General features: G+C 38.8%; 1 protein-coding gene across 3 annotated transcripts in view; it reads right to left on the bottom strand.

The window, feature by feature from the left end:
* FRMD4B (FERM domain containing 4B) overlaps positions 1-12,390 on the bottom strand; it is a 323,770-nt gene that overhangs the window by 114,086 nt on the left and 197,294 nt on the right. For all 3 annotated transcript variants that reach the window (XM_055343545.1, XM_055343543.1, XM_055343544.1), the window contains 3 exons: positions 10,491-10,556; positions 8,616-8,710; positions 1,177-1,269 (listed from right to left, as the gene is read on the bottom strand). In XM_055343545.1, coding sequence (XP_055199520.1) covers positions 1,177-1,269; positions 8,616-8,710; positions 10,491-10,556 — 254 coding nt within the window. The remainder of the gene's footprint in view (positions 1-1,176; positions 1,270-8,615; positions 8,711-10,490; positions 10,557-12,390) is intronic.

Raw genomic sequence — 12,390 nt, 5'->3', positions numbered from 1 at the left:
TTCTTTCCTTCCTTCCTTCCTTCCTTCCTTCCTTCCTTCCTTCCTTCCTTCCTTCCTTCCTTCCTTCCTCTTTTTAAGTAAGCTATCAAAATTATAAAAGCATCTGCCTCTGAACTAGACTTCCCAACATGGGTCTTGAACTTATAACCCAGGGATCAAGAGTTGCATTTTGTACCTGCTGAGCTAGCCAGGAACCTCACACAAAGCATATTTCAATATCCAAAGACAACACAAGCTCAGAATACAGAAACATTCTTTAGGTTGATCTAGCTTGATGAAAACTTATTTAGATTCCTGGGAAATCTACTACCTTAGCTTATTTTATCATATTTGGCTTCAGACAAGGAAAATAACTTATCATGAAATTTATCATCAAATTCAGGTAGCAAGGAGAGCTGCTAGTGCACAGAAAGGGGCTTTCAGCAAAATTGGTCATGTTTTATTTCTTAAGCTAGCTACAGGGACACAAGGTCACTTTTTATAACATTTTATTTATTTTGCAGTGTGAATATTTCATGTGGAAAACTATTCCCATCTTGGACTGGCTTTAAGAAATCACTGATTGAGTTGAACGCATCCATTTCTGGAGAAAATATGTACGGAGGCCTACAGGTATGGGTAAGTGACTTGCCCAAGCAGAGCCAGAGAACAAGTCAAGGACTCCTTACATCCTTCTCAGCAATTGCTCTGCCTGCAAGCTGAATTCAGATTTCTGCACTGTTAAGATAATTCTTTCCATGAGCGTTTGTTTGCATTTTATCTTCAATTCAAGCTAAGGCGTGAAATTGTATAAAATTCAGTTCTTGCCACAGTCTCTAGGAAACCTTCATACATAACATGTAACAGTAAATGTTTGCCATATTTCAAATTATAAAAATCCTAAAAGTATACTGAGTTGAAAACAGCCTTATGTATTAAAACAAACTACCTATGCTTTTCAGCTTTAAATTGATCCAAGGACTTTGAGGAATAAAGGAAGATGGTTCTATCCTTCATCTTCAAAGAAAACAGTTCTACACAGTATCTATAGCAACTTAGTCTCCAGACTAAGACAGTAGAGAATCTTTTTCACGTAATAATGTTTTGATAGGTCTGTTCTTTTTTTATTCTCTATCTGATCACCAGAATTTTTTTTAAAGGGAGGTGGGAATGCTGGATGTTTCTATGGATACATACCTTACAGCAAAGTGCAAAATGGTGGCACCTGGTTTCTTGGGCAGATCATGGTCAAGAACTCGGTGATCTAACTGTAGCCAGTTTTGGTGACCTCTATGAGGGCAAAGCAAAGAAAAAGGATTAAACAGAAGGTCATGGCAAGGTTCAATAACACACAGTGTTGGCAAGGCTGTGGCGAAACAGTTACTGTCATACATGAATGGTAGGCATATACCCTGTTACAACTAGTAATGAGGCCAATTTAACAATTACTACCAAAGTTATAAAAGCATCTGCCTCTAAAGCAGACTGTCCACTTCCAAAAATTTACCAAGGTAAACTTGACATGCAAAAAATGGCCTATGTATAAAGTCCCATACTGTAGCATTGGTTGTTAATAGCAAAAAGGCTCAAAACTACCTATAAATGTCCAACATGGTGTTGTTTAAAAAATTAATTTAAACTGAGCAATAAAATACAAGGCGGCCGGCCATACAAAAGATGGAGGGTATCTTTACAAACTTGTTTTGAACAACTTCTAAGACATGATGTTAAATGGAAAAGCAAGGTGCCTAACAGTGAGTACAGTATATTAAAATTTAAAAATATACACCCACACATAAATAAAATATCTCTGAGAGGATAAACAAGAAAGTGAGAACACTGGGTGCCTCTGGAGGTAAAAAAAAAAAAAAACTAGGTGAAACTTAACATCTTCATCTTTAAATTCTTTGAAAATATGATATCTGAAATATTTTACATAGTCAAGAAGGGAGAAACCCCTGGTTTTATGAAATTAGACAGACACAGATAACAATAGTACAGCTTTCTAAAAAGTACAGGATCACTATTCTCTGAGTGCTGTTTCTATACCATATATTATGGACTTCCTAATATTTGAGCATGTATTTGTTTATTTATTCAAGAGCCCCAGCAAATTCATGACTATAAGCAGTTCTCCTTAAATTTTGACCTCTGAGGGATCCAAAGGATTGATGATGCTATGACTTGGGATTGTTTTCAGGACCTTTTTAAGGGTGTCCAATCAGTTGGTCTGTTTTATTTTTACTATTACTATTTTTAGATTTTTTTTATTTACTCATGAGAGATACAGAGAGAAGCAGAGACATAGGCAGAGGGGGAAGCAGGCTCCCTGCAGAGAGCCCAATGCAGGACTCCATACCAGAACCCTAGGATCACAACCTGAGCCAAAGGCAGATGCTCAACCATTGAGCCACCCAGGTGCCCCCAGTTGGTCCATTTTATTTTATTCTTTTTTATTTTTAAAGATTTTATTTATTTATTCATGAGAGACACAGAGAAAGAGAGAGGCAGAGACACAGTCAGAGGGAGAAGCAGGCTCCATGCAGGGAGCCCGAGTGGGACTTGATCTCGGGTCTCCAGGATCACGCCTTCGAAGATGAAAAGGAGCTATCACTACGGACTCCACACACATTGAGATAATAATAAGAGTAATAGTAACAACAATAATAATAGCAGCTACTCTCTGCCAACTGAGCCGAAACTTTTTATGTATTAAGGCTGTATTTTATAATAAGGTTGCAAAAAAAAAGTGGCAGAGCCAAGATTTGAGCCCAGACCTGGACTATAGGATTTTGTATACAGGAGACTAGAGGGTTGAATCAGCTTCTTTAACTTTTGGCTGAATCTATCCCTTACTAGTCTCAACACTGGAAAAAGTGTGTCTTTGTTTCTGCAGTTATAAGATGAGGCTTCCAATACCTGTCCCTAGCTTTCCTAGGAGGAATATTATAAAGATACATAAACTGATACAAATGATTTAAGGGGAAAGTTCTTAGAAATACTATTTGTTTAAAATATATATATTATATTACAGTATTAGAAATACTATTATACTGTAAATACTGTATTATAAACAGTATTAGAAATACTGTTTAAAATACATATATTAAATAATATAAATAAATATATATATATTATATATATTTTAAACAAACAGTATTGGGGTCTAGAAGGTAAGAGAGTCTCCAGCCGTATTTCATCCAGTTTAGAATTGCTGATTAAAAGACATATGCCAATTTCAGACATGTTCAAATATGTGTCTTAAAGTCCATAAAATAGTACAAAGAAAGTTTTCTTGGGAATATGAGACTAATTTGGAATCACTCTTCTCGCTTTTATATAAGAAGGATATGGCATTATAAGAGCACAATGTATATTTACATGAACTTGCATGAATAATGTCCAAGAATGAACAAAACAAGTACTATAATAACAGATATAGCATCAATCAATTATATTAGCCAAAGAAGCACGCTGAAACACTATTATACATGGATGAAATTCTTATCGTTCTGGAGGGGTACAGAGCTAATTGCAACATTTGGAGTAGGAAGGTAATCAAAAGGGATTGGCTTACATTATAATACTAATTTTTTTTTTTGTAAAAAGACATTCATGTATTTGTACCATAAAATTAATTTTTAAAAGGATACATTAGAAATTAGATTTAAAAAATCCACCCAGAGCGACACCTGGATGGCTCAGCGGTTGAGCATCTGCCTTGGGCTCAGGTCATGATCCCAGGTCTGGGGATGCAAGGAGCCTACTTCTCCCTCTGCCTATGTCTCTGCCTCTCTCTCTCTTGGTCTCTCATGAATAAATAAATAAAATCTTAAAAAAAAAAAAAAAAGCTAAAAATCCATCCAGAGGTGCCTAGCTGGCTCAGTTGGAAGAGCACCGGTCCTTGATCTTGCAGTCGTGAGTTCGAGCCCCACATTGGGTGCAGAGATTATTAAAATAATAATAATAATAATAAACCTTAAAATAAAACAAAAAACTCATCCATAATCTCACCAAGACAAAATTAGAAGAACAAAAAATTGAAAATTACCCATAACTCTATCACTGAGATATAAAGTCAACGTGTTCTTTTATATAGTCTTTGAGACAGATAAAAAAAAAACACTTAATGCTTATAACCTGCCTTTCTCAAGTTTTTCCATCAGCAAATATAGTAGATCTAATCAATATCTCAGAAAGACAGTTGATTCTCCACATTCACTTCTATCAAACTGTGCAGGTCAAGCCTAAAGCACGCTTTTTTTTTTTTTTTTGGACTAGAATGTATCAGTCAAAAAGCCCATCATCTTACACCCATCAAATGGGATAAGGATCAAAAGTCACAATTGTATTGTGAAATCTTTTTTTTTTTTTTTTTTTTTTGTAAACAAAGCTTATTCAGCAAAGCCTTTCAAAACAAGGAAATTCAAAAAAAATGGAGTGGATTGTAGGGGATGGAAATCATTTTGGTGAACTTCAGGGCTGCTGCCTCAGGAGGGCGAGACTGCCCTCTAGAGGTGAAATACTGCCTCTGCACGCAGACCACCAGGAGGTACTTCCAAGTGTAATCTCAAGGAACTCTACCCTTCCATCCAATAGGACCATGGATTTATTTTTGTTGGTCACCATCACTACTTTTCTTATGAAACTGAACAATTCTATTTTTCCATTTCTCTTCTTGGCCTGTGGCATGGGGCATAGACAGTAGCTAGCCAGTTTCATTGACAAAATGCCCCCTTCAGCTTTGCTTTATTCTGTTGGGAGAAGTTCACCAAAGGCAGACGGCTGATGTGGCATCTAAGTTGGAAATTCAATTCAGACAGCATCCTGGGAGGGATCTGACTCAGTGGTTTTACTGGGGGCAGGAGAAAGGGAGTGCTGAAAGAAAATACTTTCCAAAAATATTTACCAGACAAAGAAAAAAGAGCTAGGCTTGTGACCAAGACATTCCAAGGAGACACCCTTAGACAGAAGCAATTTTCCAGACCTGTTCCCCAGAAAGGTGGAAATGGCCAAGTCTTCCCTCCCCCCTCCCAAAGCCCAGCTCCTACTTCTTCTGAAAATAAACACAGCTACAGCCAGAAGACACCTTCCAAACTGGTCATAATTCAAAAATAGACTCTGCTGTCACTTTGCAGGGGAGTACACCAAAGACAGTTTGGAGTCAGGCTTCTTGGAAAGACTATAACCATCAGCCACTGTCGCCAAATGAGAGAGCCGAGGAGACGTTTGACTGAGACATTCTTCTCCCAGTAGGGGATTTAGAAAGAAATCCCAGAGCAAAGGAGGGGGAGAGGTGGCCCAAGGCATTAAAGGAAGTCATTCATATTATTCCTTTTCTATCTGAAGAGAAGGTCTTACAGCTAAAGGACTGATTTATGCACTGTTTAGTTATGCTCACCTGATCCGAGAGTTTTCCCAGAAGCCATCCACGTGGCCAGGACCCCCCTTTCCAGCCCATCACGAACCTTGTAGCCTGGGGAACTTACAACACCAGCCATAAATCATGTAATTCCGGTGCATGACATCCTACTGTGACCTAGATGCTCCCCCATCTACATGACACACAGGGCTCACCTACGATCTTGTCCCTCTCATATCTTGCCTCACCATCAGGCCGGGCTCCTCACCAGTGGACACATGCACCATATTCATCTCCATGCTTCATGCACTGGGCCACAATATGAGTCTTCCCTGGAACGTCATCTCCCATTCCTCTCCCCTCCACCTCAAGTCTACCTGCCCTTCTCTGTCCATCTGTAGTTACCGTCTTGTGCAAATTCCACTCTAGCCTTCTTTTAGCCCCCCTTCTGGACACTGGACTCGCTGCTGGTGTCCAGCTTCCTTTTAGCCTGTCTAAAAGGTGTAGCTTCCTTTTAGCATGTATCTGTGCTATACCCACGCTAACTTAACAGTAAATAATACTGGCACCCTATTACGTGTGTCTTACGTAGTCCTCATTGTACAGAGGTACAATTATTATGCACAATGTACCGATGAGAACACTGGTGTATCAGAGACACTCCACAATCCTATAATAGCCACTCTCTGCCTCCCTCTCAACCCTTAACATGTACCACTTTCCTTCTTACTCTCTATAGTCTAGTCACATCGGATTTTTACTCAAAGACACAAAATTAAAAAAAACCCAAAGCCAAGCTCAGTCTCACTTCAAGGCTTTTGCACTGGCTTTTGCCTGGAATGCCTCCCTATACTTTTGCCAAACTGGTTGTTCCCTTTTATTACACATCACCTTCTAGAAGCCTTCCTTGTCCATCCTATCTAAAACTGCACCCCCCCCCGCTTTTCTTCATCATGTTCTTTTTTTTTTCTTAAGATTTATTTATTTATTCATGAGAGACACAGACTGAGAGGGAGAGAGACAGAGACACAGGCAGAGGGAGAAGCAGGCTCCCTGCAGGGAGCCCGATGTGGGACTCAATCCCGGATCCTGGGATCACAACCTGAGCCGAAGGCAGATGCTCAACCCCTGAGCCACCCACGTGTTCCTCATCATGTTCTTCTAAGCACTTATCATTTCAAATAATTTCTTGTTTATCTATTTGCTTGTTCTGCTACACCATACCACTGCAACATAAGCTCCATGAAAACAAGAGCCTTGTCTCTGTTCTGCACAGCTAAATCTCTAGGACCTAGAACAATACCTGGCATTTGGGGAGCACTCAAGAAATATTTTTTTAGTGAATAAATAACTCTGATATTCATGTTTTTAGCCTCTATCCTATGTGATCTCTCTAAATTACAGTGTTTATAGCACTTAGAGTTCAACCATATAGCTTAGCCATTATGTATTTTAGGTTTTATGTTTGCATAAAACTTACACTGTTTGCAACTGTTGCGTTCACAGTTACTTTCAACCCTGTGTGTGTGTGTGTGTGTGTGTGTGTGTGTGCGTGTTTCATCACTGATTTACTTGAAATAGCCTTGTCTTTCCAGCTAAGAGCACGTGGGCAACGGATGCCTGCATTTCCTATTTCATCCAGCAGAGGACTGATCAGACAGGGTCTCAAATACCTGTAGGGTGAACTGATAACTTTGTGATTCATAGTGAAGTGGGTGATGTCTGGTGTACTTTTTTTTTTTTTTCCTGGTTTGTCACATCCTATTCAGGAAGCATCCTGGGTGTGGGATCAAAGTTTTCAGGTTTTTCTGTCTCCTGACAAGTGACTGCCTCCTTTTGCCCAGCCCATATCCCAGCCCATGGCCATTTCCCCTGGGGAATCCTATGCTTGTGGCTCACTCAAGCTAGAAATAATCAGAAGTAAGGTGTTAAAAAAAAAAAAAATTAACCCTTTGTTGAGATTGTTTCCTGTGGGGTTAAAGAACTGAAAAAAACATTTACACTGGGAGAGTTACAGAAAGAATGCTGGGTAATAAGCCAATGCATTTTGTGTCTGGAATGCATTTTCTTGAATTTAAATATTGGAAGAACTCTTTGGATATTATCCCCACAAAGAGGAAAAATTCCTCTGATAATCTATCAGGCTGCAAATAGTGTAGGCAAATTGGACTGTCATAACACACACACACACACACACACACACACACACACACAGGAAAGAACTGGTAAGACCAAAGACATTTTTTTCACATGGAGTTTTAAATTCTTATGATTTTACTGTTATATACATGTCTCATTTCACTAAGCATTTAAATCCCTGATAAACGCATACAATGTCCAAGCTGGCATAAAAAATGTAAGCAGAAGAAAAAAAAAAGATGTAAAGAGGTAACACAAAATGGGCCTAGGTGGAAGTGGAAAAGTTCTTTCTGGATTAAAACTATAAATATATTTTTCAAGTGGGCCACAGATTTGCCTTTATTTTTTAATATATTTTTTATTTTTAAAGATTTAATTTATTTATTCATGAGAGACACAGAGAGAGGCAGAGACACAGGCAGAGGGAGAAGCAGGCTCCCTGCAGGGAGTCCGATGGGGGACTGGATCCTAGCACCCCAGGATCACGCCCTAAGCCAAAGGCAGATGCTCACCCACTGAGCCACCCAGGTGCCCCTATTCTTTTTAAAGAATACATTTGCCTCTAAACTTTTTGCTACCAATACCTAAAATATGAATTTTCTTTTCAAAACACAAATGGATGACAATCTAGTATTTCTATCACTGATACATAACTGCGGTACAAAAAATGTGCAGATAGGCTACTAAGACTGATGACCTCATTACAATAGATTTCTAAAACATTAAGACAAATATTTATGTTTAAAAGTGATCAGTGGGGGATCCCTGGGTGGCTCAGCGGTTTAGCGCCTGCCTTTTGCTCAGGGCGTGATCCTGGAGTCCCGGGATAGAGTCCCACGTCCGGCTCCGGCATGGAGCCTGCTTCTCCCTCCTCCTGTGTCTCTGCTTCTCTCTCTCTCTCTGTCTATCATAAATCAATCAATCAATCAATCAATCAATCTAAAAAAAAAGTGATCAGTTTTCCCTTTCTTCTCCCTTTGCAATAATCCCAGGAGAGAAATCTTGTATTAAGTAGTCTTTAGGCAGGAAATATTCTAATTCTTGGAGCATTCCCCCCTTGGTGTTGATTGTGAATGATTAGTAAGCAGGTAGTCCACACGAAAGGTAAACAAGTAAAAATCATTAAAACACTCACGTGTCATCAGCAAACGTTATTCCAAAGTACTCCTTTTCTTTCAGGTTGAAATGTGAGGCCACAAGGTCCAGCAATTCTCTTGATAAAAGTTTGGGCTGTTAAAATAAAATGTGATCAGAAGCAATTTGGCTGCCTTACTCTCTTATTGCTACCACCCTTCTCGGCTCCAAGTAGTTCAGAGCAGCTTTTGTTTGTTTGTTTTTAAATATATCCGCCTCCTTTTGCTGCTTAGGTTAATCAACTATACATGTTCCAAGAGATTGGAAAGGGGAAGAAATCCTAACAGGAACATCAATGAGATCATCATTTTCATGTATTTGCAATCAGTCCAGTATCTTACTTTTTCCCCTAGGGGAACAGGGATGATATTTTGGGGAAAAAAAACCCTCTTTTATACGTAGTATGGTGCTAGTGACCAAGACAAAGAATATCAAACATGTCATCATCTGGTTTGTAGGAATAACTTTGCTTGGTGGGGGTCAGCTGAAAAGGCTGAAGACCCAAGGCTCTGGGGTCAGGGGTAAAACTACTACTCTACTCCTGGTTACCATTTACTGTGCTGAACTCCTTCTATACATTGTCCCATTTTGTCCTTATCATGAGCCTATGAGATAGGGGTTCTTATTGCCATTTTAGAGATGAGGGGGCCAAAGTCAAAGAAAAACTAGATCCTTGGCTTGATGTTACAGTCAGTAAGAGCAGGGGATTGAACCTGGTTCTGATTCCAAAGCTGAAGCTTTTCATTTCTCTCTAGAGATGGAGTAATTTTACCCATTGTATAGATGATTGTCACTAGTGTTTACTAAGCACTGAGTTAGAAGAAAGATCTAATCTATGAGCTTTTGAGAAGTACTGGGCCTGGTGGCAAGAAGCCTGGATTGGAATCAGGGGGAGCATCCAGAGTGAGAGTGGACGCCTGATTTGCAGGGACACAGGAAGGAAAGGGGGATACCCAGGAGGGCATTTAATTGGACTCTTTCTGAACTTAGAGTCAAACAGCTTAGGGCTCATTATGGTGCTTTGAGAGTTGGATGTTTGCTGTTGGGGAAGAAAGAATGGTCATAATTTTTTTTTTAAGAAAGAAGAAGAAAAAAGAAACAAACAGGCAGACATCTAGACTAAGAGGTCTACTCTGGTGAAACACTGTTGACTGTACTATTTTCATTCTAATTGAGGCCTTTGCAGAGTGGGAGAGAACTGAGCCTCAGAAGGGAGAAGAATTTAGATTTTGGTTAAGGGAAAGAGTTTGAGCTGTAGCTACTGTTGTGGCTATCAGATGGAATTTCCACAATTTTTTTAAGGTCCTTGGTCCACAGTGTTGGGTAAATAAAGAGAGAAGGATCAACAATTAAAATACCACCACTCAAAAAAAAAAAAAAACCCACCTCCACTCATATACTCCCATTTATTCTACAGAAAGATTTCATTTGCAAATATAATCTAGCTTGATTCCAGCCATAATTCTATGAGGAAAACTAAGCATTCTCAATCCCAGTTCACAGCTATTGCAGCTGGGTATTTAACTTGGACAATGTCATGTAGCAGAAAAGTGGCAGGATGCAGATTTGCAGCTTCCATTAGCCCTTTAAGGAAAACATGGTATCCGGTTTACCAACAAGAGGTTCAGAGAAGTCAAATCACTTCCTGGGGGTTCACACAGCTACTGAGTGTCGGAGCTGAGATTGGATCCCAAGGGTCTAAAACCCATGTCACCAGGCTATAACTACTCTTACATGTAGATCAAGTTTTCTGACTTAGAAGCTGTTCTTTTGCCCCTTAAACAATCCCAAGTCATTGACACAGATAAGTGAGTAACCTGAAAACAGGCTCACGGAGGGAATCAGTATAGGCTATTCCTGTGTGGGCAACACTTACCTGAACCAGAAGCTCCAGTCTCCTATCATCCAGGAGGTGTACCTGGCAGTGCCTGCCTTCTGTCATCTGTGGGGACAACACAAGAGCGGCATCAGGGCTGGGGCTGGGCTGGCAAGCAAACCCTTGAACTCAATTTATAGTTTATTTCACATACGATGTATTCAAGAGTAAAAATGGCTTCAGTTGGGTTAATCGGTAGCCTTGATCATAAACAGACTTACTACATGGCATTAGCTCTTGAATTAATCAATCAATTAGTTAATTTGCTAGTGGATTTAAAAGAAGAAAAGAAAGAAAAGCAAAGACAACTGAATATATTGAAAAAATAATGTCTATATAGTGCACACAAGATTATACTACAAAAAGCTAGTTTCCTTCCCAGAGGAAACTACTATATTTTTCATTGAGTCAATATTTAATTTTTTCAAATAAAAATGCCTAGATTGATGTATTTTAATAAACACAAACCATGCATAATTATAAAGGAAAACATATAACATTAGAATTAAAATTGAAAGTCTTCATCTTTGAAATTTCTGTCCTTTTTATAGTATATCATTACTGTAATTAAGAACAGTTAAGATACACAGTAAAGGGGCAGCCCGGGTGGCTCAGCAGTTTAGCACTGCCTTCAGCCCAGGGCCTGATCCTGAAGACCCGGGATCGAGTCCCATGTCAGGCTCCCTGCATGGAGCCTGCTTCTCCCTCTGCCTGTGTCTCTGCCTCACTCTCTCTCTCTCTCTCTCTCTCTCTCATGAATAAATAAACAAAATCTTTAAAATAAATAAAGAAGAAATGCTTAAAAAAGATACATAAAGAACGGTAAACATCAGTATATATTTCCAATCATATTCACTTTTTTATCACTTATAATACTGGGAAATATTCTTTGTAAAATATTTATTATTTACTTATTTTTTATTTATTTTTTAAGTAGGCTCCACACCCTGCATGAGGCTTGAACCCATGACCCTGAGATCAAGAGTCATATGCTCTACAACAGAACCAGCCAGGGCCCCCTGTAAAATATTTAAACAATGCACAGAATACAAAGAGCTCCCTTAGCTAATGCATGCTCCAAATCATTTTATCTGCAGAAATCACCATTCAGTCAATTTGAGGAGAATCCATGTAGACTGTTTTTACATGTATGTTCAGATATATACATGTACATATATTCAAAAATTTCATATTAAATAGTTTGCTTTGCAATGTTATTATATTGGACATATTGTTTTGCAAATGAAACAAGTATTCTTAATATTCGTGTGTGTGTGTTTGTGTGTATATGACCATCCAGAAATTTCATATATGACTGTGTGTATAGAGTCTGTGTATGTGATTCTGTCTATTTATAAACACACATACATGTTATGTATATATATATCTATATATGCATTTCCTTTTTCAGCTCAAATGGAACTAGGCTATATCTTGGTGATCTTTCCATTGTCAGCACATATAGACCATCTGCATTCTTTTCAAAGGTTCTATAAAATCAAGTAATTGTGTAGACATATAATAATTTAATAGTCTCCTGCTGAGAAACACTTAGATTGCCTCCAGTCCTTCATTCTAAGCAACGTCACAGTGAACTATGCATACCCAACTTTGCCCACAGATGAGGACCTTCTGGGTCACTTTTAAAAAGCATGAGCAGCATTTTATCTCTCAGCTATTGTACCAGACTATAAGACCTGGAAACTCAGATACATATAAACAATTCAAAAACAAGATCACTCCATTACTAAGCACCAGCTATAGACTTAGTATTGTTCCAGGTATTTTATAGATATCATCTCTGAGCCGCATGGTTACCCTGTGGGATTGTGGTTACTATCTTCAATTTAACAGATGGGGAAATTGAGGCTCACAGAGGGATAAGTAATGTTTTCAGTGT

Source organism: Nyctereutes procyonoides, unplaced genomic scaffold, assembly GCF_905146905.1.
Source record: "Nyctereutes procyonoides isolate TBG_1078 unplaced genomic scaffold, NYPRO_anot_genome, whole genome shotgun sequence".
In the NCBI taxonomy this organism is placed as follows: Eukaryota; Metazoa; Chordata; class Mammalia; order Carnivora; family Canidae; genus Nyctereutes; species Nyctereutes procyonoides.
The sequence above is the reverse complement of the archived record's forward strand: the minus strand, read 5'-3'. Positions and strand labels throughout refer to the sequence as shown.